General features: G+C 42.3%; 1 protein-coding gene across 1 annotated transcript in view; it reads right to left on the bottom strand.

Annotated features, from left to right (window-relative positions):
* The window catches only part of FREM2 (FRAS1 related extracellular matrix 2), a gene marked incomplete at both ends in the record, with an annotated part of 118,504 nt that extends 95,943 nt beyond the window's left edge, over positions 1-22,561 (bottom strand). The window contains 2 exons of the mRNA XM_082279061.1: positions 13,687-13,776; positions 17,413-22,561. Of these exons, the coding sequence (XP_082135187.1) occupies positions 13,687-13,776; positions 17,413-22,561 (5,239 nt within the window). The remainder of the gene's footprint in view (positions 1-13,686; positions 13,777-17,412) is intronic.
* Between the last annotated feature and the right edge of the window lie 219 nt (positions 22,562-22,780).

Below are 22,780 nucleotides of genomic sequence, written 5' to 3'. Positions count from 1 at the left end.
ACAATGAGAAAATTCATCACACACAAGAGCGATCTCTGAGGGTCCCCAGTTGAGTGAAGTTTCCCCAGAAGCAGACAGCTTCAGATGGAAAGGCAGTCACTTGACATCTCAATAATTCAGTAACCAGATATTGATACAGGGCTGGCTCCTCCTCACAGGTTTAGATGAATCTGGGACTTTGGAACAATGAATAAGGCCTGGTTTACATATGTAATTAAGGGAAGTGTAAAGAACCATGAAAAATTAGAAGTTGCAAACCCTCAGAGTTATTTGCTTTAATAGGTGGTAACAGTAGCAAACAAGGGAAGGAAATAATTTTATCATATGATTTCAAGCAGAATTCCTCTGACTGATGATTATCAAACTACTTTAAATAATAGCAGTAACTACATAGAGACTAATAGTCTAAAACTACATTTGCTTATTACTCAGTATGTTGAAGTTACTACAACTTTAAGACTAACATTTGGATCAATAGGTTTTTATTTCTCAACTGTAGATTCTTTTGAGGCTTCTTTCAATTTTCAAGCACACTAAGAGTAGCAAAGAGCATTTTCTCAGAAACAGCTCTCTTGGATGACAGAAGAAGGGAATTAGTTAAATCCAGGTTATTTTGGGGGTTGTAGTGCGGAGACTCAATAGAAAGAAAAAAAACTGACCTCATAAAAAAATATTTCTCCTTCCTTTCTCATCCTCTTTCCTAAAGCTTTAGTAAACATTTGCAGGTCATTAAGTGGAACATGGTGCAAACATATTTTCATGAGCTGATCAAAATAAATCATATCATCTCGAATTTACTTGTGCTACGAACCTAACAACTCAGAAAAGGAGTTCAAATAGCAGCATAATTCAGGGTGGCGGAGACATGACACAGGAGTCACTGCAAGCTCACTACCTTGGTGTAGAGATGTGTGTGCTGCATGGGGAACAGGTACACATAAAATAAGATACTTTACATGTTGAAAGTGCATTAGTAATTTTTTTTTTTAAAGAGTTATTTTCCCTTAAACAAACAAATGACTGAATAAAACATTTCCCTGTTGTGATCTGTTCCTCCATCCTTCATAATCTGAAACCCAAGAACTATGCATTATATGATTCAGGGCAGAAGAACGCTGGTGAAAATTGTCCTGCTTTTTTGAATCTATCTCAGATGTGATCCTTCAGCAGGTATATGAAGTAGTACATTTTAAAATAAGAACCAAGCATATAGTAACTGTGCAGCTTAAAATGACACACAGGACTCTGCTATGCTATTGCTACCATATCTGCAGGACATACTACTAAATTACCTTCTGCCTATCTTTAAGTGGGGGGCAGGGGGAGGGGAAAGGAGAGCTATATGAAAATATTTGAGTTCATGGACTGGCTGATCAATCCCAATACAATCCCTCATTTTTAGGTTCCTTCAACCACTGCAGTCATACAGCTTCAGTTTAATGCATAAAGTCTGCCTATTCCAGCTACTCTTTCCTCTTTTTGCCTGTGTTTTTTCAGTGGTGGCAAAACAGTAACAAAAGCAATGCTTTACTTTGTCTCATTCCCACTTGCCACTGGTGTACAAACAACAGGATTCTGCAGGAGCACAGGCTAACTCACATTTCCTACAGCCTAAAGGTAACAGCAGTTTTGTAGGAAATATCTATCTAAGATTCCTCAGGCAGCACAGAAAATTGAGCCCAGGTCTCAAGTATCTGCCACAAATCCAAAACACAACGATCTAATAAGCAAAAGAGAGACACTGGCAATCTCATGTCCTTTCCTACGTTTAGTGTAATGCCCAAATCAGCCAACAAGCTTGAAAATGTCCGCTTCACAATTAAAATGCACACCTTGCCAGTGCAGAACACTGCTCTGTTTAATACTTAACGTGATTTATGTTATTTTAAGTACACATGAAAAGGAAACTACGGGCAAAATTGGATTAGAATTCAGGGCAATTGTTAGTATGCCACATCTAAATCTGCTCATCCTCAAGGTTATGAGCAAAACCTAAATTTATTATGGCTATTAATCCAGCACTTTAATGTTCCACTTGATTAGGATGAATCCAGGACAAAATCCCACCCAAAATGCCCACTAGAGAAGTTCTGTAATTTGGATCTTAAATGTAGAACACTGCATCATCTATTCCTAAAGAAGAAGCTGGGTGTGATGCACTTTGCATCTGTCAGAAAAAAAAAAAAAAAGGTATTGACTAGTTTCCTTTTCACCAGGATCTTTTATCTCTGTGCAAAACACTCTCAGTGCAATTCTCTCAGGAAGAATGTATTTGAGCACACACTACTACAAATCCTCCAAGGTCATGATGAGCCAGTTTGAAGGGCATTACTGAGATTAAACAGTGTAGACATTGACTGAATTCAGCACAAAGCCCAGGAAAGTCTTGAAATAATATACAGAGTACTTCCGTGGGTTTTTTTAACTGGCTACATGTCTCAGGCTCTTGAGCTCAAAAGTTCTGCCTAAAAAAGCAGACATCAGAATAAGAAATAAAATATTTCCAAGGCCCTAAAATAAAAACTTCTAGGGCAAAATAGTTTTAGGGACACTGAATAACAGCATGCTTTTAGTTATGAGAATCTTATCTTGCACAACCTGCTCTTGAACACCACAGTAGTGAGTGAAAAAAGTATTCTCACAGATTTCAGTAATGGAAGATCAAACCACAAACCTCGAGGCACAAAGAGCCTCACTGGAGGCACTGGGCTTTGAATTAGGCCTCAAATATTTCTTTAAAGGTGTCCTTACAATTCCCTCTCTAATTATTATGTTAGTCCCTAACTACAAAGCTTTAGAGAGGCAACAAGGTGTGTGGTAACAGCATTCCTACAGTCTTGAAGAAAATGTGCATTACACAGCAGTGACAGAAGTGCTATGCTGGTACTTAAGAGTTACTGAGATTGGAATCCTGGCAAACATTCAGGGCAATGGTGTATCAAGCTGACTGAATTAATGTTTTACTAATGACTTGAACTTTAACAAGCCAAAATCCTTCTTCAGGGAGGGGAAATTTTTTTTTTTTGTCTTTTCAAAGAGCTTCCTAAGGGCCTACTGCTAAATGAAATCCTTTCTAGTAATAAAACCAAAATCTATTTAGTTAAATCTGTTAGAAGAAAAATTAACTGAAGGGAACCCTAGAGAGCCACACTATACCAATCTAATATATCCTGATCTAGACCAAACCCAAACAATAATCAACACTCATCAAATTAATTAATTTACTCTAACAGGATTTTCACTCTGCTTGTGTCACTCCTGGCTTTTAATTTCATAGAATCATATAATCATCTAGGTTGGGAAAGACCTTTAAGATCATTGAGTCCAACCACTAACCCAGCACTGCCAAATCACCACTATATCATGACATCCACATGTCTTTTAAATACCACCGGGGATGGGTATTCAACCACTTTCCCAGGCAGCCTGTTCCAATGCCTGATGAGATTTTCCACGAAGAAACTTTTTCTAGTATCTGATCTAAATCCTCCCTAGTGCAACTTGAGTCCATTTCCCCTTGTCCTGTCACTTGTCACCTGGGAGAAGAGGCTGACCCCCACCTCACTACATGCTCCTTTCAGGCAGTTGTAGAGAGCAAGTGGAGTCTCCCCTGAGCCTCCTTTCTCCAGGATAAAAACCCCCAACTCCCTCAGAGGCTCCTCATAGGACTTGTGCTCCAGACACTTCCCCAGCTCCATTGCCCTTCTCTGGACACGTTCCAACACCTCCATGTCTTTCTTGTAATGAGGGGCCCAAAAACTGACCACAGGATTCGAGGCGTGGCCTCACCAGTGCCAAGTACAGAGGGACAGTCACTGCCCTGGTCCTGTTGGCCACACTATTGCTGATACAGGCTAGGATGCCATTGGCCTTCTTGGCCACCTGGGCACACTGCTGGCTCATGTCCAGCTGCTGTCAACCCCCAGGTCCTTTTCTGTTAGCCGGTAGTGCTGCATGGGATTGTTTTGACCCAAGATGGGAGCCAACACTTTGCCTTGTTCAACTTCTTCCAGTTAGCATTGGCCCATCGATCCAGCCTGTCCAGATCCGTCCACAGAGCCTACCTGCACTCAAGAAGATCAATACTCCCACCCAACTTGATGTCATAAGCAAATTTACTGAGGGTGAACTTGCTCCCTCATCCTTTGTCATTATTCTTCTCCTCACATCCAATGCAGGATAGAGATTCTCCTTAGTCCTTTTTTTCTTGCTAATGTATTTATAGAAACTTTTTTTATTGTCTTTCACGGCAGTAGTTAGATTAAGCTCTACTTGGGCTTTGGCCCTTCTAATTTTCTCCCTGCATAACTTCATGCTATCCTTGTAGTCCTCCTGAGTTGCCTGCCCCTTCTTCCAAAGCTGATAAACTCTTTTGTTCCCCAAGTTCTAGCCAAAGCTCTCTGTTCAGGCAGGCTGGTCTTCTTCCCTACCAACTCATCTTTTGGCACATGGGGACATCCTGATTCTGCACTTTTAAGATTTCCTTCTTGTAGAATGTGAGGCTTTACTGGCCCCCTCTGCCTCTGTGGACTGTCTCCCAAGAGACTCTGTCAACCAGGCTCCTAAACAGGCCAAGGCTGGCCCTTCAGAAATCCAAGGTGGCAGTTCTGCTGATCCTGTTTCTTGTCCCTCTGAGAATCTAAAACTCATTAATTTTGTGATAGCTGTGCCCAAAACAATCTCCAACCACCACATCTCCCATCAGTTCTTCCCTGTTCACAAACAGGAGGTCCAGCTGGGCACCTCCCCTGGCTGACTCACTGACCAGCTGTGTCAGGAAGTTGTCTTCCATACCTTCCAGGAATCTCCTTTGACTTCCTCCTCTGTGCTGTACTGGATCTACAGCAGACATGCTGCAAGCTGAAGTCCCCCAGGAGAACAAGTGCTGGTGAGGGTGAGACTTCTCGCAGCTGCTTATAGAATATTTCATCTGCCTTTTCATCCTGGTTGGGTGCTCTGTAACAGACTCTCACCAGCATATCTATCTTGTCGGCCTTGATTCTCACCCCTAAACACTCCACCTTACTGCCACCACCATTAAGCTCTAGTCAACCAAAACGCTCCCTAACATACTTCAATGCCAATTATAAGGAACAGGTAATGTAATTTCAGGGAAAATTTGAACCGTATCCAAGCAAAATTTGGGCTTATGAAACAAAAATAATTGTCTTCATTTTTCCAGAAAAAGCACAGAGGTTGACGAGGCAAGAATTGTTCCTAAATATCTAGCAAGGCAAACAGAGACTTGCAACAGTGAGAACGCTGTAAATTAAGATGCACAAATTGCAAAACTTTGATAACAACGTATGCCATCATTATATTTTCTCAATTTTTAATTTAACTTGAGTCTTAGCATATTTCCATAGATTAATACTAACTTTTCTTGTTGGAATACTGTTTTTCATGCATCTGTTGCTTGTTTCAGAGATATTTATCACTCTCTGTATAAATATCAATCTAATTTTTAAAGAAATCCAGAAACTTCCTGCATACATTTTTTTTACTACTCAAATGAACCTTTACAGGAACTCTAGGGGACTCTACACAGTTAAGTGGCCAGTGAAGTGATAAAAGCTAACTTATCCTGAGGGCTGTTTAGAGTCCCTTGATTAAAACAAGTTGGGAAATTAAACAAGCTGTGCTGCTGTGAGCAGGGTTTCTTGACAGCACCCAGTGTCCCTTCTCTAGAGCTCTTCAGAACATCCAAATCAAAAATATTTCCAACTGACTACCAAGATAATTTTACAAGCTTATTATAGTTCACTTTAGGAATTAGCGTCTTTCTGCAGGTTCTCATGTCACTGGCAATCAGTGTTACTGCTGAGAGTTCTCAATTCTTCTACTTAAGCCGAGTGTGTCTCCTTAATCCCTTTAATTCTTGCATTTTGACCTAATTTTACTGCTCATTGTCATGCTTCTTTTGCTGCTATCTAGGCCTTATTCTATATCACAAGAATATAAAAGCTAAATTGTGGATTATTTTTAAGTAAAAAGCCTGTTAGGTACTTATACAGCTACCTTATACCTTCTTTGTCTCTCATCTGACCAGGTCAAATGAAATCAATGGTGCTATTCAGCTCAGCAAAACAAGTGTGATTGAGCTCCAAGTGCTAAACTGGTAAACTTTGTTGCAACTATATCTTCTTTGAAAGTGTGACTACTCAGCAAGTGATCTCAGCTGGAAACTAGAAAAATACTGTCAACAGGTATTGGTGTTTGAGACATTTCCTTTATATTCAACCAGCCCAACAGTCCAGGTGCTCATTCTATATGGAAGACAAGACCATTGGCCCTGATTCAAGGAGAACTGGAATGGATTCAGTATCTGTCTGCTCTAAACCCTGATCTAAACAACCAGACTTAGGGTTATTCAGAGACACACTACTCCTAACTGGCCTGTTTAAGCCATTTTATTCTGTGGAACACAGCAGGTACTAGCAGCGAAGCAGAAATACAGGGGGGAAAGAGAGGAGGAACAAATGCAAAAAAATGAGACAGAATTTTTTGGCCCCATAGTAACAATACTTAGTTGAAAGTGGAACATCCAAGTGCAGGCAATGTTCCAAAGAGTAATTCAGAAATCACATACTTGGGCAGCAAACAGAAAATTAATACAAAATAGCTCAGAATGTAAGTGAAGGCACATTAGTGGGAGTATGGGTTAAAAAGCTGCTCAAATGAAGGAAGGAATTGCATCTGAGACTTCCATGTTTGGACAAAGTGCCCTAAGTTCTGTATAAAAGACAATTAAAACCACAATTGACTCTCCTTTACTAATCCAAGGCAATATCTAAACCCACTCCTTCAATTACACTGCTTTGCTTTTTAAAAAAAAAATGATTAAAACTCCAGGATGGGGAGCAGAGGGAAAGCTTTGTTTTTGGACAAAATCACCATTGAACCCAAATAATTAAAGACAAACAAAAATTCTCTTGCCAAATCACAGAGCTACCTTTATTCCTCTCAAAAAAATCTTGTTTCAACTAGACAAAGCTGACCTTTTCTATGTATCTATTTGGAGGATAAGGTGATATTCAAGTCAGAAATGGAAAATTTAATAAGTTCCATGATTCCATCTAAAATGCCAGGACAAGAAGACCAATATAACAACTAGTATAGAAGACAATGAAAGTCTTTCCACTGAGGTTAGTAAGGTTTGTGCCAGTTTTTCTATGTGCCCCATATAAGCATCTCTTACTCCTGTATATTTTCACAGATACTTCATTTTGCTGAGACCTTGCTGCCACATTCACAATAACGACCCCATGAACTCATTTTTTATTTACAGTAAAGTTTATTTTGATCATATTTTTTTAATATAAACTGTAGTGTCAAACTAACTATTTAAATACCCTGGTAATACTTACAGTAAGAAGTGTGACGTGGAAAATTGTTTGGGCACCATCCTAGAGTATATTAAAACAGCAGCAACAAACCTGGCAATGGACCAGAATCCAATACAGTACTTGACAAATGATGGCAAGCAAACCACCAACATGTGATGCCCTCATTTTTAAGCCAAAGATAAATGTAGTTGATGTGTCTTGCCAAGACTGGTGTGCCCAAATGTTACAAGTAAGGTCAAGCAAGGATGCTGCAAATAATTCCCAATCATATTTTACCAGTTTGCCGCTTTAAGAACTATCAGATATTCAATCCAAAAGGTCTGATCCAACATTATTATTACAGCTCGCCCAGCAAAACACATCAGCATTTTGGCTTTGGAGAACAGCACTGACAACTGTTACAGCTTAATAATTAAAGTCAAGGGTGTAGTATTATTCTCTCACAAATTAATAAAGCATACCAGGATGGTGAAGTTCCTAAAAAAATACTGTTTGTTTATCAATACAAAGGATGACAGATGAAATAATTGTATTTCACAACCTTAATGGAGAGCTTTCTCTAGGCAGTGGAACAGTGATTCTTCAGCTGAATTTCTTGCATAAACATATTTGGGAAAAGTCTATGAAGTTTTCCCATAAACTGGGCTTAAAGGCTAACTTCAGGGAATTGTTTTTGAAAGATTCTTGCTTCAGTGGGGATTTAGCCAAATGTTAGTACAGCAAAATGCAGTGCTGTGTTAAGGCATTTAGGGATCTGTAACGAAAAGTTTAAGTAAGATTTAGCTAATGATGTAAATCACCAGTTTTAGTGAGCCTTGGCTTTGCAATGCTTTGGCTTTAAGTCAGAATAGCTGCCCAAAGAGCCTGAAATAAAACAATTCTTGTTTCCCTAGTGATCCTCACATTCCTAAAACAGCTATGAGAATCTGTCATTACTTCCCCTTTGAAACCATTCTACCCTTGAGGCAAGGCGTTGCAAGATATCACAGCAGTGATAAAGAAGCACTTCGGAGGACTCCACTTAAGCATTGAGCAGAGAAAGAAGTTAGGTAAGGGACAAGCAGATTATGGTTCAGATTAAAGCTGAATAGGAAATGGGTTTTCCCCTCACACGATCTGGGGTTTTTCTTCAGAATGCTCCAGACCTAAAAGGCCCAAATCAGGGTTATCTCATTTTGTTACTCAAAACAGGAAAATGTAACGGGACTGACTGTAATGCAAAATATTATTAGTGTGGCTCTAGCCTCTTGCAACAAAAAATGCTAGAGGCTCAACACAGGAATTTCTTCCATGGGTGCTGCAATCCTGGTTGACAGTTTCCCAAGCTCCAGAAAACAGACAGGGGAGGAGGGAGAACAAACATGGCAAACTACTGTGATGAGAGCACTAGTCAAGTAACAAGCAGACCAAGAACAAAGTCTTCTTTTAAAAATATCTGGGAGCAGACTACTGTTTAAAAGAGATGAACATTCCTTCATTGACTTTACATGACCTGATCCTGAACATTTCGGATTTATCTACAAAACCTAAAGAGAATAAAGAATTTTTCTTATGTGAATCAAAAATACAATAACTGCTCTCTAACAGGCACCTGCACACTGCTGCAGTAGTACTGCTAGCCCAGACACCCATTGCTGGGCAGGAGAACGTATTTCACTTTGATACTGCCTCTGGAGGCATGGAGGTTGTGCTGGGGTTTGAGTTTAGTTCCAGTTTTGGGGTATGTTTGTTTTACTCTACACAATCAGCAGAATCTGGTGAAAAAATTGCCTTAAACCAGTTCAACCAGTTTCAGATTATTTGAAACAGCACATTTCAGGAGAAAATATCTTCTATTCTACAGAATGGATAGCTGGGCATTAAATCCATATTCTTAGTCAATTATTATGATTTACTGCAGTGACATTAAGGAATCTCAGACAAGCAAAGAATAAAGAGAAGGTAAACAACAGACTTCAGTTTTAACTGCATTTTCCATGCCCAGTTCACGTAAGGAGCAAAAATGCCTCCGACAACTCATAAGGGATGCAGCGTAAAATTTAGTGTGCAGTTTTCCGAAACAGGCACAAGAGCTCAACACACTGGAGCTAATTTCTCTGTCAACTTTCATTCCATGCAGATAGTGCCATTTGGCACAGCTGAAGCACCGACTCTATGCAGTGCCGTACATACATAATTTTCTCAAGCTTGCAGTAATATGAACTTGCTGCAGAAATTGCTGCTTCTCATTAAAATTATCAGATACAAGTTAGCCTGCAAGTGTGTTTTTCACTTATTAAAAGGCTCAAACTGGATCTTTTTCAACTGGATCTTTTTTTTTCATCTAGTGAGTCTTTCAATAGTGTTCAAACTTCCAAGAGTTCAACTATCAGTCTATATTTGCATTTTACCTCCCCACGAGAAAAAAATCCTGCTTTCCCTGCCTTCTGGTAGCATTCATTCCTTTATTAATCACTGAATTAAGAACTTAATAATGTAAACATCAGGATTCACCACTGTCACATGCTTGCACTTGATAAGAAGAGTTTTGTCTCCACCTTATTAATGGAATGTAGAGGCCACTCTAGAGGAATGTGATTCAACTGAGACTATTTTGCAACCTTTACGAAAAAGAAAATTCCACACTTTCTTCAAGGTTTTGCGAAAATGGACTCATAACACTTTTTCAGTTTCAAAAGATCTCCACATGATTATTTTAAGATTAGAATTCAAAACAAAATGGAAAGTAAATTCTTAATATGAACCACTGTAGTTTCTTTCAAAATGTCAACTCTTTCAAATGCTAACTCAGCAGCATCTGATAGAAAAGAAGACTCTGTAGTGTAAGTACAACAGAAATGCATGGGCTCACCCACCTAGTAACAGATCATCTTGAGGCTAAATCCCTATATAGGAAGAATAAAACCACTTTCTACCTTTAAAAACACTAGTGTTGATAAATAGGTGAATTGTGTTCAATATATTTTACTTTTTAATTACTCATATTAAAAATTCCATTTAAAGCCAGAAGATCTCTAGAGCCATACATTTGTAGGTAATTGGTGCTGACAATAAGACTCTTTCAGAGCTTTAAACCAGTTCTTCCTGATGTAACCTCTAATTTTGGTTTGAATAAAGCAGGCCTATGCTCTTGCTTGTTAATTATAGTCCTAAGGGCTTGCTTTCCTTTTAAATGGCCCTCCTTTCTCTTCATATTGAGCTCATTTCTGTTCTCTTTAGTTATAATCGCAAAGTTTATTATGAGATAGCCATAATCCCCAAGCTACTCTTCATTTCTCTGTACTCCAGTTTTCTCCCCTGGCCACAAGGCAAACAACCTTGTTCCAGTACCATATTTCATGCTTTCAGATCCCAGGTCATGATTTGGTATGCAGCATGGCACTCACCTTACTCCCACTGTGAGAAACGGAGCAGGCAAGGGGCCAAGAGCTGGCAGAGGGCTGACTTGGCTCTCTTCCCCTCACCTACCCACCTAGTTTGCTGTTGCCCTAACTTGCTTACCATAAATACTACTACATGTGAGAAGATAAACAAAATTCCTAATTCACAAAAAAGTTCACACCAGAGCAGTTTGATGACTCGTTGTACTCGGCCTCCAGGCAATTGCATGAAATAACAGCCTCAGGCCCCAGTCAGACTACTGTCATTTAAGAGGCCAACAAAAGAGCTTCTGCATTTATTCTCCTAAGACATGGTATAATGAGTATGGCAGATCAGCCACCAAAAAACAGACCTAGAGGAAGTCATGCTCTTCTCCTATTTGCAGTTCAGAGACTATGAACAAATATCACAGGACATGCAGAAAAGTATTTTACAGGTCTGGGGCAAAAATAACTTTCTAATTCACATCACATGAAAAGAGCAGGAACTGCTGTTGCATGTTCCCATTGCTGAGGCATGAAAGCCTAGAAGACATAAAATACTTGGGTTGCAAGATGTGACTTATTTTAGGGTTTTTAAGTTATTTGAAATAACATTAGCTGAATTATACGAATGCATATTCATTCATTGAATCATGTTTTGAAATGCTTCTTGATTTGAACCAGATCACTTATGGACTACCACACAATTCAGTTTAAATGAAGTCCCACTTATTTAATTTATAGCATTGGGTACTGTAGGGTAGCACAAACCTGTTACTACTGCAAAAATCCTGATACAGAAGATGGAACTCTGAAGTGTGCCTTTCTACAGAGGATGCTGATCACCTGTGCTCCATCTTTCACTCAGCTCTTGTGTGGAGTCTCTTAATATGATTTGGCTTAAAATCAAAAAAACCTAAACAATAGCCTTGCCACCACTGAAAGTCTGCCAAAATACATCTGAGTTGCAAAACACTGGCTTTGAAGTCTTTCTGAGGAGGGTGTAAACAAAAGTAAGTTAAATTTCTGGATTTTTCATCCATTACAGATTCTAAAGACACTGCCAATAAATTTGAGATATTTGAGACAGATGACTACTAATTTTTTGATCACAACTTCATCAATTTTAAATGCATCTTTATCATCTTCAAAATCAGAAATACTCAGAAATGCAACACAGCTCATTTTTCTGTCAACAAATAGCCTCAGGAAAGCAAAGACCATCTTACCATCTAGCTACATAATCTCTAAGACAATAATGCCACAACTTCCAAAGGCTCTAAAAATCAACAAGCACCTTGTTATCATCATGATTCTTTGTATTATGAAAATTGCATGCTGTTACAATTGACAGGCTGTTACAACTCTGCCAAATAGAAGCAGATGTGGCAGGTAAGCTTTCCAATGAAAGAAAAATTCTTGGTATAGAGTTGGAATATATTAAGTGCAATCGCTTTAACTACATATTTGCCACTATGAAATGTTAAATGGCATGGAGACAAGTCCCACAAATGTTGGGCTCTCAAGGGGCAACTCAGTTTTAAGAACTGATGTTAAAACAGCTCACTGAGAGGAAACTTTCATCAGCTTTAATTACTCCCATCACACAAAACCTTTAAACTATCTCAAGACTCGATATTTGTTCACCTACTAAAAGAATAACTCAAAAATCATAACGATGTCACCTTATGGTGACACCTGTCATAAAAAAGTATTACTATGAAAAGACAGCATCCCATGTTCCATTCTAGATACCTTTAAGCATCTCTAACCTATAGCTCAGTGAAAAAACACATTTATGGAAAGTAGGTCAAGTGTTGCCATCTCTTATCTCACTACCTGGTTTCTAATGTCACGAAGATTCGCAAAGACATTTCCAAAAGTCTCGAAAGGCAGTGTTTCCTCTGTGCTTTTCCAGCACAATAAACAGTACAACATGCTTTAATATCCCACTCCAGCAATGGTAGATGATGACAAAACTGTCCAGTCTGTGACAGACAGGACAAATCCCTGTCCACTGATCTTAATACCCTTAATTGGCTATGCTTCTTGTAACACAAGCTGAGTACATGAGCTGACAATCAGCTAACTTGAAGCATTCTTTCTAAGAAGTATATTATTAAATCAACTAATAAAATTCATTGCAAATTACTCATGAAACTATGTATCACATATTTAAAAAGGCATTAAAGTAACATAATCTAGCCACCTGTTACCACACAGAGGAATATCCAGATTTAGGAATATCCATATCAAGTCAGACTTTGGATGGAAAAAAAAAGCCTGTTGATGCACTTTGTTTACCCTTTCAACTGTTCTTTCTTTGTGCTTTTAAAACAAAGAGAAAACCCCTACATATTTTTTCCTCAAATGAGTACATGCCAGTATTCTCAATCTGTTTTTATAATTTTCTTCTGCGTCCACCACAATCCCAGAAAATAATATTAGCCAGGAGAATTCACACCAGTCACTTGACAAAGATCTTTGACAAGACATTGAGGATTCTGTTAAGTAGGTAGAATCAAAACTTAAACTCTACATAACAGGTACATCAGAGATAATGTTTTGATATGAACAGTCTTAGAACTGGAAGCTTTAAAAAGGTAGACAAGAATAACCATAAATGAAAATTTTCTCAAGAGAAAGACTTAAGAGAATTTATGTGTAAAGAGCCTGCACAGGGAATACAAAGGTAAAACTACAGAAAGTCCAGGTATCTGAGTAGGTTTACAGAATTTCACTTTCTTGCTAGATTAGGTTGAGGTTTTTTCATTAGGTGCTATTACCATTTCATTGACACCTCTCTTTGTAATCATCAGAAATATCTCACAATATAGGAAAGCCATAAAAAATCACATTCCAGGAGATCACACAGACTTCCTTCCCTCAATTAAATTCAATGTTCTTCAACTCCCAAAGCATACTTAAATTCTTTGTCTTTAAATAACAAGAAAAACTGAGATTTTAGGAGTACTCACCACCGTCTTCAACCAAAAAATGAAAAATGTCACTGGTGGCATTGTCACCCCCTCGTAAAACATAGCATATCTTCATATCATCAATATCAGCTGGAAAGAGTTCAGGAAAAACAGATTTTATTTTAAATGATGAAGGTAGGAAACTATTTTTATAGAAAAACTTGGCATACATTAAATAGCTTAACTTCAACAAGAGAGAGGTCAAGGTTCTACAGCAGAACTGAGGAATTTCAGTATTAACAGTGTTGAAGTTTTACAGATATCATTCATTCTCCCTCCCTTTACTTCCCCCTCCCCAGAGCTCTTTTTCTTTTAAGCTGTATTTACAAAAAGAACTGAAATGAAATTTAAAAACATGGGCTTGACAGTCAGAACTATTTAATATTTTTAGTGGTCCATTTTCTTAAACAGAGGAGTATCTCCACAAGGATTGTGATATTGATTCTGTCATTCTTTAACCTGCAAAGTACTGTACAGGACAGTTACAGTGATTGACTATTTTAAGAACCCAAATAGATGCAACCAAAGTAAACAGACAAGACTTCAGTAGAAAAAAAAAACCCTGATGTAAAATTTTGAACCATCAGTTGCCATAAAGTATGTAAAAGATTAAAAAAAAATTTAATATTTTTTTTCTGGTTTCCTTGAGTAGCGATGAGAAACATGTAATACATAAAAACTAATTTTTGTCACTTTCTTTGAAGGACCAGGTCTGATACCTTTTTCCAAAAAAGTGTTAGACATTAATAGCATTAAAGTGGGGCTCAAGTATCACTCAGGTTCTCCTCTGATGTTAGGGTGGATGCATGAGTAAAAAGAAGTCAAAAGCACTTCTGTTAGAGCTTCACAAAATCTTCAGTTCCAAAAGTAACCAGATATCTTTGAGCGCAAACAAGATAAGAGCATTATTAGCAAATAACTAGTGCAGAATCACTTCCATAAATGTTTGAAAGTTAAAGATCAAAAATTCATGGGGCTGTAAAGAGGATGCAAACAAATGCTTTTTCATCCCAGTGCAGCAAATAAATCTTTCATCCTGCAAACACACAAGTACCCAGCTCTTCTCATGTGGGTAGCCTTATCAAAATCCATGGTTCCAGCATACACAGAGATAAGCATACTTGAACCAGTATTTGCAGGACCAGGACCACCTTATAAGAAAAAAGGGCACTTGTCATCCAAAGACCTTAATTTTGTAAAAATAACTGCAAAGAATGACCTCTTTTCTGCTCCTTAAGAACATGTTCAGAGTCACTTGAGCAAGTTTATGCTTTCCTTACACAGCTGATTAGGTTGTGCTAGTTATATCAAAACTTGCCTAGTTGTAAGCACAATTCATAACCATGTAACTACAGTGCCTGCTAAAATTAATTTTATGTTGGAATTCTCCAACATAATTTTGAAATACATCCAATATAATTTTCTACTTAAAAAAATATAATTATCTCCACTAGCATAAGGCAGAAAGCTGTGTTCTAAACAATTGCTCCACCCTCTCTTTCAGTTACAGGCAATCTGAAAAACCAGACTGCTCACGCTGCTTGCACACAATAAATCCTGTAACCCTACTCAAAGTGGTCCGGCTCCCTGTTCTACAACCACAGGCACAAATCCAAGAAATGGGAGTTTGAGGATGGACTTCACTAACTAGAAAGCAGCTTTCAAAACATTTTTGCATGCCACCCTGAAGAGTCTCATTTGACTTCAAAGTTGTCCCAGTTTTGAGTACGGATAGGACCAAATGACCTCAAGGGGTCCTTTCCAACATAAACTGGAAGACTCTAACCAAGTTTTACAAGCTCTGTAAGAATCCAGACATGTTGATGAAACTGGAACTATTCAGCATTTTGAAAGAGGTGGCACATGGCAGGATAAGAGGCCTAAAAGGAGGGGAAGATCAAAACATAAAAAGAAAGTGTGTAACAGCAGGTCCCATAGTCAATACAGAGGCTTCCCAAAGTCCATTGCAAAATCTGCACTTACACTGGGGTCATAATGAGTATGACAAAAAAGGGCCTTGTTTATTACTGCCCTGAACATTAGAAAATTATTTGTCTCAGTATAGCATAAGCATCACCTTCTCAAAGGCCAATACTATTGAAGAAATGTGTTTTTCTTAAAAACACTCTTCAATCCAACACAAATTAAGAGTGCTTGTGCTAGTACTGCCAGAGAACTTGTGAAGTTACACCACTTTCTGGGGATCCTCACTAGCTTTAAAACCAATCTTTCCTAAGCGTTGCATGCTTCTTACCCAGATTGGGCAACCCCAGGATATTAAGATAGCCTTCATGCCGCATGGTTGGACTGCCAATTCAAAGCTAAGCAACAACTTTATTTTGGTCATCAGACAAATGTATGCCTGGCCACACAGCACAAGAGAGAATGAAATACATCCCTCTCCCAAGGGCTCCCCATCCTCAGAACAAATGAGGTATCACTGTGCTATGCAGTGGTCGGCTTTCAAGGAACACCTGTTCAATAATTCTACATTCTTCAGTGTAAGAGAAAACCCACTAAAATAAGTGATAATCTGTTTATTTGCTCACTCCCTTTCTCTTTTGTTTCTCACTTATTCTGACAACACTCTCAATATTACTCACAGTTCACTACTGAAACTTTTAAGGAGCTGTGGTGGTTCCCAAAGCTTGGACACAGTTTGGTCTCTTCTCATCCTCTTTTTTGCACTAGTGCTGCAAAACTTAAGACACTCCAACCATTGGAAAGTTCATCAGGCCTGTTTGAAAGATTTGGTATATCTAACAAGAACATTGCTACAGCCAAGATATTGTAACATAAGTATGTACCAGTGTGGGCTTTGTGAAATAAACACAGCCAACTGCAAGTGTTCACCTCAAGCCTTTCCACCTACACAACCCAGCCTGGCTGGTCCCCTTTGAGTCTCCATACTGTTGGTGATGTCTGCTCATTCCACAGCTGCAGAAGGCTGCAAAAAAAACCCCTGATTTCATTGTTAATTAACTAGCCATTAAGTAATTGCAAAGTAACATGGAAAATTCTTCAGATAGCTAATGCTCCCATTTCGATTGAAGTTACTTCACAGCCTTGGGTTGAGGCTTTCTTTCAGAATATATGACACATGTGGTTTTTGCCCTATTTATACAACCAAATATTTTAGTTCCATGTAAAAAGTAAGTACCACTGACATAATTTTAAAACGTTTACATTACCTTTTAATTTACCACAAACGCTTTGTGGTAAAGATTTGTGTAATTAAGGCAACAAATGCACTCATATTATTTCCCACTGGTGGGGAAATGATTTTGCTTTTACAGTTAGGTGTGCTCAGACTGTACAGCAACTGATACCCTAGCCATGGTATGACCAGTAGCTAATAATAGCTTGACCACTCCCATACCATTTTCTAAATAAAACTGGTTAAAGAAAGCACTGTCTCTTAAGATGTACAGCCCAATTCTGTTACCCAAACTTTTATCACTATGACTGATAGTGCAAATCACATCACTTATTTGGACTAAGCTCTCCAAAGAAAAAAAGCTCCTTTATTCGCTGTTTATCCAGCAGACCACATTTCCTGTTTAAAGCTGTCATGGATGCAATAAAAAATACACAGATGTAAAAAATTATGAAGCCATTATAAATAAGCTCATAGTTGGAAAGTTTCTCCCATCAATTATTATAGAGTTTAGCATGAAAAATAATGTCTCCAGTGATCTAAAGAAAGCATATGAAGTATTGCAGTACCTTGGGTGAACTGGCTGATGCTATGGTTGCCTTTCCCCAGGTGAATCAGGAAGCCATGGCGTGGACCCTCTGTGATTCTGATCTTAAGAGTAACATGTAAACTGTCCCTGTCTTCCACTTTGAGGACTTTGTTGGTAATCAGGAACCCTATGTGACCTGTGGCCAGAACACGGAGAGTCTGAGCACCCTTATTTATTACCACTTGAGGTACACTGTTGTCCACAGCCATTATTCGAATCTTCATAGTCTGAGGTTTCCTTGTTTCAAACACAGTGTTGGGGAAGACATAGAAATCAGTATGAGTGCCATCTGTAACAGTGAAAGAGAAACTATCCTCAACTGATTCTGTGCCATCATGTTTGTAGCTGATTAGATTTTCATTCAGATCTTGTTTAGTGAAGGTAGTGACTGGTTTGGAGTTATTGAACATGATCTGGCCATGAACTGGTATTTGAGTGATGATAAATTTTAGCAGTGCATCAGGTGTATCTCTGTCTTCTGCAGTCAGTTCAAATGGGGTTATCAGTTTGTATTCATTTTCACTCACCACGAGGTTATGGATTGTGACAACAGGTTTCTTATTGTCCACATCACTGATGGAAATTCTGAAAGTACGAAACACAGGGTTATAGCCATCAGTCACCTCAAACTCAAAGCTGTCCATTTTCACCTCATCTTCTGAAGTATGAATATAATAGACTTTATTGCCTGCTAACAGGAGTTGAGTGAAAGTGGAGATGGGTACCCCAGGCTGATCTGTGCATTCAAGATGACCACGAACGGGTGGTCTGGTAATAGTGAAAACTAAGTTCTCATCTGGACTATTCAGGTCACTGGTACTAAGCAAATCAGTAGTAAGGGTTACCTTCCCTCCTTCCTTCAGAGAAACTCCTTTGCTGATGACATCTGGGAAGACAATATCAATGCTGCCTATCGTCACATAAAAGTAGCGGTCAATTAAAGGATTTATTCCATCTGTCACATCAAACTTGATAAGATCACGAACTCCTTGTTGGCCAAAATGCACATATCGAATCAAATTTCTATCCACTTCATCTTGGGTGAAGTTCATTCCCAGGGTGATATTTTCAACTCCACCTGAAGCCTTTATTCTCTGCAAGAGGCCTTGTCCTGGCCCGTAATTTATAATGTATGTCAAGGTTTTGTCTTCAGAGTCGAGATCAGTAGCCTTTAATACCCTGTTATTAATAGTTCTAGTTTCCCCTATTTCAATCTCCAAACCATCATTGATGGCCATTCTGGGTGTCTCATCATCTACAGGAATAACCATGATGGGTACCATTTTCCTAATGGTGTGTTTACCATCTGTGAGTTGCACCTCAAAACTGTCTGCCCTTGTCTCAGAGTCATCATGTTCATAGAGAATGCTGGAGCTCTCTGTTATCTGATCCAAGGTGAAGCTCTCCACTAGGACAGTTCCATTGACCAGCTGGTTTACAATGTGGCCATGCCTGGGAAGCCTGGTGATTGTGAACACTAAGTCATCAGCAGGGACATCTGCATCAACTGCATTGAGGATAGGGGTATCAATAACCAGGCTCATGCCTTCCATCACAACAAACTCTCGCATGAAGATTTCAGGCTCTTCGTCATTGATCGGCACAATAACAATGGGGAAGAAGTGCCTCTGGGAAAAGTTAATGCCATCAGAACAGCGCAAAGCAAACCTGTCTTCAACAGGCTCTACACCCTTATGTATACTTTGGACATAAAAAATATGCCCTTGACGGAGGTCCTTCAAGGTAAAAGCACTTATAGCTACACCTGCCCTGGATTTTTCAGATCCTGGGGCAGGAGAGATGTTCTCTACATACCCAGATGTGGGCTGAGCAACAATTGTGCATAGTATATCATCACTAGGAGTATCCACATCTTCAGCCCTGAGGTGAGCAAGAGTAATGACTCGTTTGTCACCTTCTGTCACCACGAACTGCTCCCCCACAAAAATCTCTGGAGCTTGACTGTCAACAGGAAGAATGGTCACCAAAACTGAAACTCCTTGAATAACATTGCCCCTGACACGCCACTTCTCAGAGAGGTCAGACAAGGTAAGGTTGAAGGCATCCTCCTTGGGCAGAAGGCCTATTTCACCACCAGTGTGAGCATATACCACAGCACCATCCAGCAGATCTCTCTGGGAAAATCTCTCTGCAGGCACCCCTTGAACCAGGATGCTCCCATGCTGAGGAGGATCCTCTACAATGAAGGTCAGCATTAAGTCATCTGTATCCTCATCTGTGCCCTGAATGACATTAGCAGTGATTTCAGCAGCACCATTCTCCAGCACATCTAGGTAGGAACCAAGAGTGCCTGGGGGCAATCGTAGTGTAGGAACCTCATCATCAACTGGGTGCACACTCATTTTCAGTGTGATGGGCACAAAATGAACCCCATCACTTACATCAAGCCTGCAGGTATCACTGCTGCTCTCAGCTCCACTGTGCACATACACCACCCTCCCTTGCCTGATATCCTCTAGGCCAAAGATACCTCCTGGAACCAGACTGTACCCAGAAAGCTGCAACTGGCCATACCGAGGAGCCTGGGTCAGGATAAATCTGAGATGGGCAAGTTCAGTGTCCGTGTCACTGGCATCCAGCTCAGTTGGACTAAGGACATGGCTGCCTCCCTCAGGCAAAGTGAAGCCAGTATTAGTGATTTCAGGAGGCTGGTTATCCACAGGCTGCAGGTAGATGGTGAAAGTCCCTTTGGCTGCATTGCCAGCCGCATCTTGCACTTGATACTGAAACTGAATCAAATGAGGAGCCACCCCCAGCTCTTCCTGTGGGGGGCGGTACGAGATCTTGTGATGATTGATCTGGGCTTGGGTGAAATGCGTAACTTCCACAGAGTGATCCTCAGTCAGCACAAGGGATCCAAGGCGCGCTCCATATGCCTCGGGAGGGTGGTTGGAGTCGGTGTCAATGGGGGGCTGAATTACCGTGTAGCGAAGTTCACGGTCTCCTGAGTCCTGATCTGTGTAACACAAGTGCTTCCTCCGCAGGGGGGTCACCTGTTGCTCTGCAACTATTAAGTGCAGGCTGCTGCTACTATGGAGCTTTGGGGCTAATCTGTCTACAGGATGTACCCTGATCACAAAAGTCTGTGGTCCAGAGCGGTTGGGTGGGTCATTGTCATCCTGGACTCTAAAGATGAACTGGTCCAACACAACCCCAGGGCCAGGGCTATGAGCCCCAAAGTGGTGGTAAAAGAGACGCCCTTCCACAATGTCCTGTTGCAGCCACTCTCTCACTGGCTTTTCATAGATGATGGAGCTCCCTGCTACACCTGGCACCCTCCTCCAAGAAAAGCCCTCCTCTTCTTCCTCCTCTTCCCAGCCAGGAGGTGGTTGTGCTTGACGGAGCAGCAGCTGCCCAGCTGTGGGGCCAGACTCCACTGTGAAAAGTAGGATGGCATCCTGCGAGTCAATGTCAGTGGCACTAAGAGCACGGGTGGTGATGGGCACTGTTTCACCCTCAGCCATGGCAAGCCCTGTGTTAGCATTAAGTAGGGGTGGCTGGTCATCAGTGGGCACCAGGGTAATGGGGAAAAGGAACTCAACGCGGTGGCGAGAGCCACCATCTTCCAGCCGCAGCACCAGGTTGTCACTGAGTGGAGACTCGCTGCCATCGTGCTGGTAAATGATGCGGCCTGCTGCCAGCTCAGCCACTGTGAAGTGTTTACGAGGGGCACCAGATCCTGGGGTGTCCTCCAGGAGAGTGAGGTGGCCATGTTTCAGCCCTGCCACCACACTCACCCGCACCTGCTCAAGGTCATCCTCATCACTGACCACCAGGTTGGGGCTGGGACCTGGGCCCGAGAGAGGCCTTGACTGCCCCTCATAGAGCACGAGACCAGTGTTGCGGGTCACCACAGGTGCAAGGGTGTTCATGGGCTTCACCACAATCACGAAGGCGAAGGGCTCTGAGGCAGCACCTTCTGGGTCCAACACCTCCAGTTCAAGCTCAAAGAGCCGCTCCCGATCAGAGTCCTCCATGGGTGGCTGATAGGCAATGCGCAGCTCCCGCACATCCCGCTGGCTGAAAGAGGTGACAGGCAAGCTCCGGTCGTCTGTGCTGACCATGTGGCCTTGGCCAGGGCCAAAGGGAGAGGTGATGTTGAAGAGCAGCAGATCGGGCGGTGACTCTGCATCCTCAGCTGACAGCATGTCAGGCGTGAGAGCGGTGAGCACAAACTGGTCCACCTCCATCATCAGCATGGCCAAGAAGCTGGGTTTGGGGGCCACGTTCTCAGTCCCGGCGCGGATCCGCACCAGCACCTGGAAGTACTCGCGCTTCAGCAGTGCCCCGCCGCCCGCCGCCTCCCGCAGCTCGGCCACCAGCGGCACCAGGTCGCGGTTCGGGGAGCCGCCGGCGGCCGTGTGCCGGTAGCGCAGCCCCAGGCGCAGGAACTCCTCGCAGTCCCACATCGAGGAAGGCATGGGGCCGCCCCCCGCCGCTTCCCCGCCCCCGCCCGCCGCCGCCGGCGGGTAGTTGAGGATCTCTCCGTAGCGGGGCAGCCCGGCCAGCAGCGGCAGCAGCCCCACCCGGCAGCGCTGCCGGCCCGGCTCGAAGGCGAACTCCAGGCTGCGAGCGTCCAGCGGGTTGCTGGTGCCCCGCAGGCGCTCCACGGTGAGGGGCAGGTTGCGGGTGACGATCTCCAGCTGGGTGAAGAGCACCTCCACCTCCAGCACCAGGGGCAGCACCAGGGCACGGCTCGGCGAGTCGTAGCGCAGCTGCAAGCGGACGCGGTCCCGGGCGGGGCTGCGGCCGCCCAGGTGCGAGTACTGCACTTCGCGGGCTCCAAAGTCACAGGGGAAGCGCCGGGGGCTCAGGCGGCCCGGGCGCTGCCACAGCGGGTCCTCGTCCAGCACGGTGAGGTGGCACCGGTCACCCGGCTGCACCTGCAGCACCAGGTCCCGCGCGGGGTCCAGCCAGGCGGAGCGGCCCAGGGGCACCCGCAGCCCACGGTTGGCCACCACCACGGGGGCCGCCTCCGGCGACCACGGCGAGGAGACCGCGGCGCTGCTGCCTGGCGGCGGCTCTGCCGCCCCAACCCAGGCGCAGCCAACCAGCAGCAGCAGCAAGCCGACCAGCAGCCGTCGCGGTCTGGCGGGGAGAGGCTGCATCGTCCTTGCTGGCGGAGCAAAGCGCTAAGAGCCCCCGGCAGCGGCCGAATCGCGGCCCCACTTGTGCCGCCGGCGCGGCGCCGCTCACCCCGCGCCCACGCTGCGCTCTGAGCGCGCCGCGCTCCGCTCCGGAGGGGAGCCCCGCAGCCCGGCAAGCCCCGCCCCGCGCCTCCGAGCGGCCAATGGGCACCCGCGGGGGGAGAAGCCGCCACACGCGAT

The sequence above is a fragment of the Coloeus monedula genome (assembly GCF_965178545.1).
Source record: "Coloeus monedula genome assembly, chromosome: 3".
Classification (NCBI taxonomy): Eukaryota; Metazoa; Chordata; class Aves; order Passeriformes; family Corvidae; genus Coloeus; species Coloeus monedula.
The sequence above is the reverse complement of the archived record's forward strand: the minus strand, read 5'-3'. Positions and strand labels throughout refer to the sequence as shown.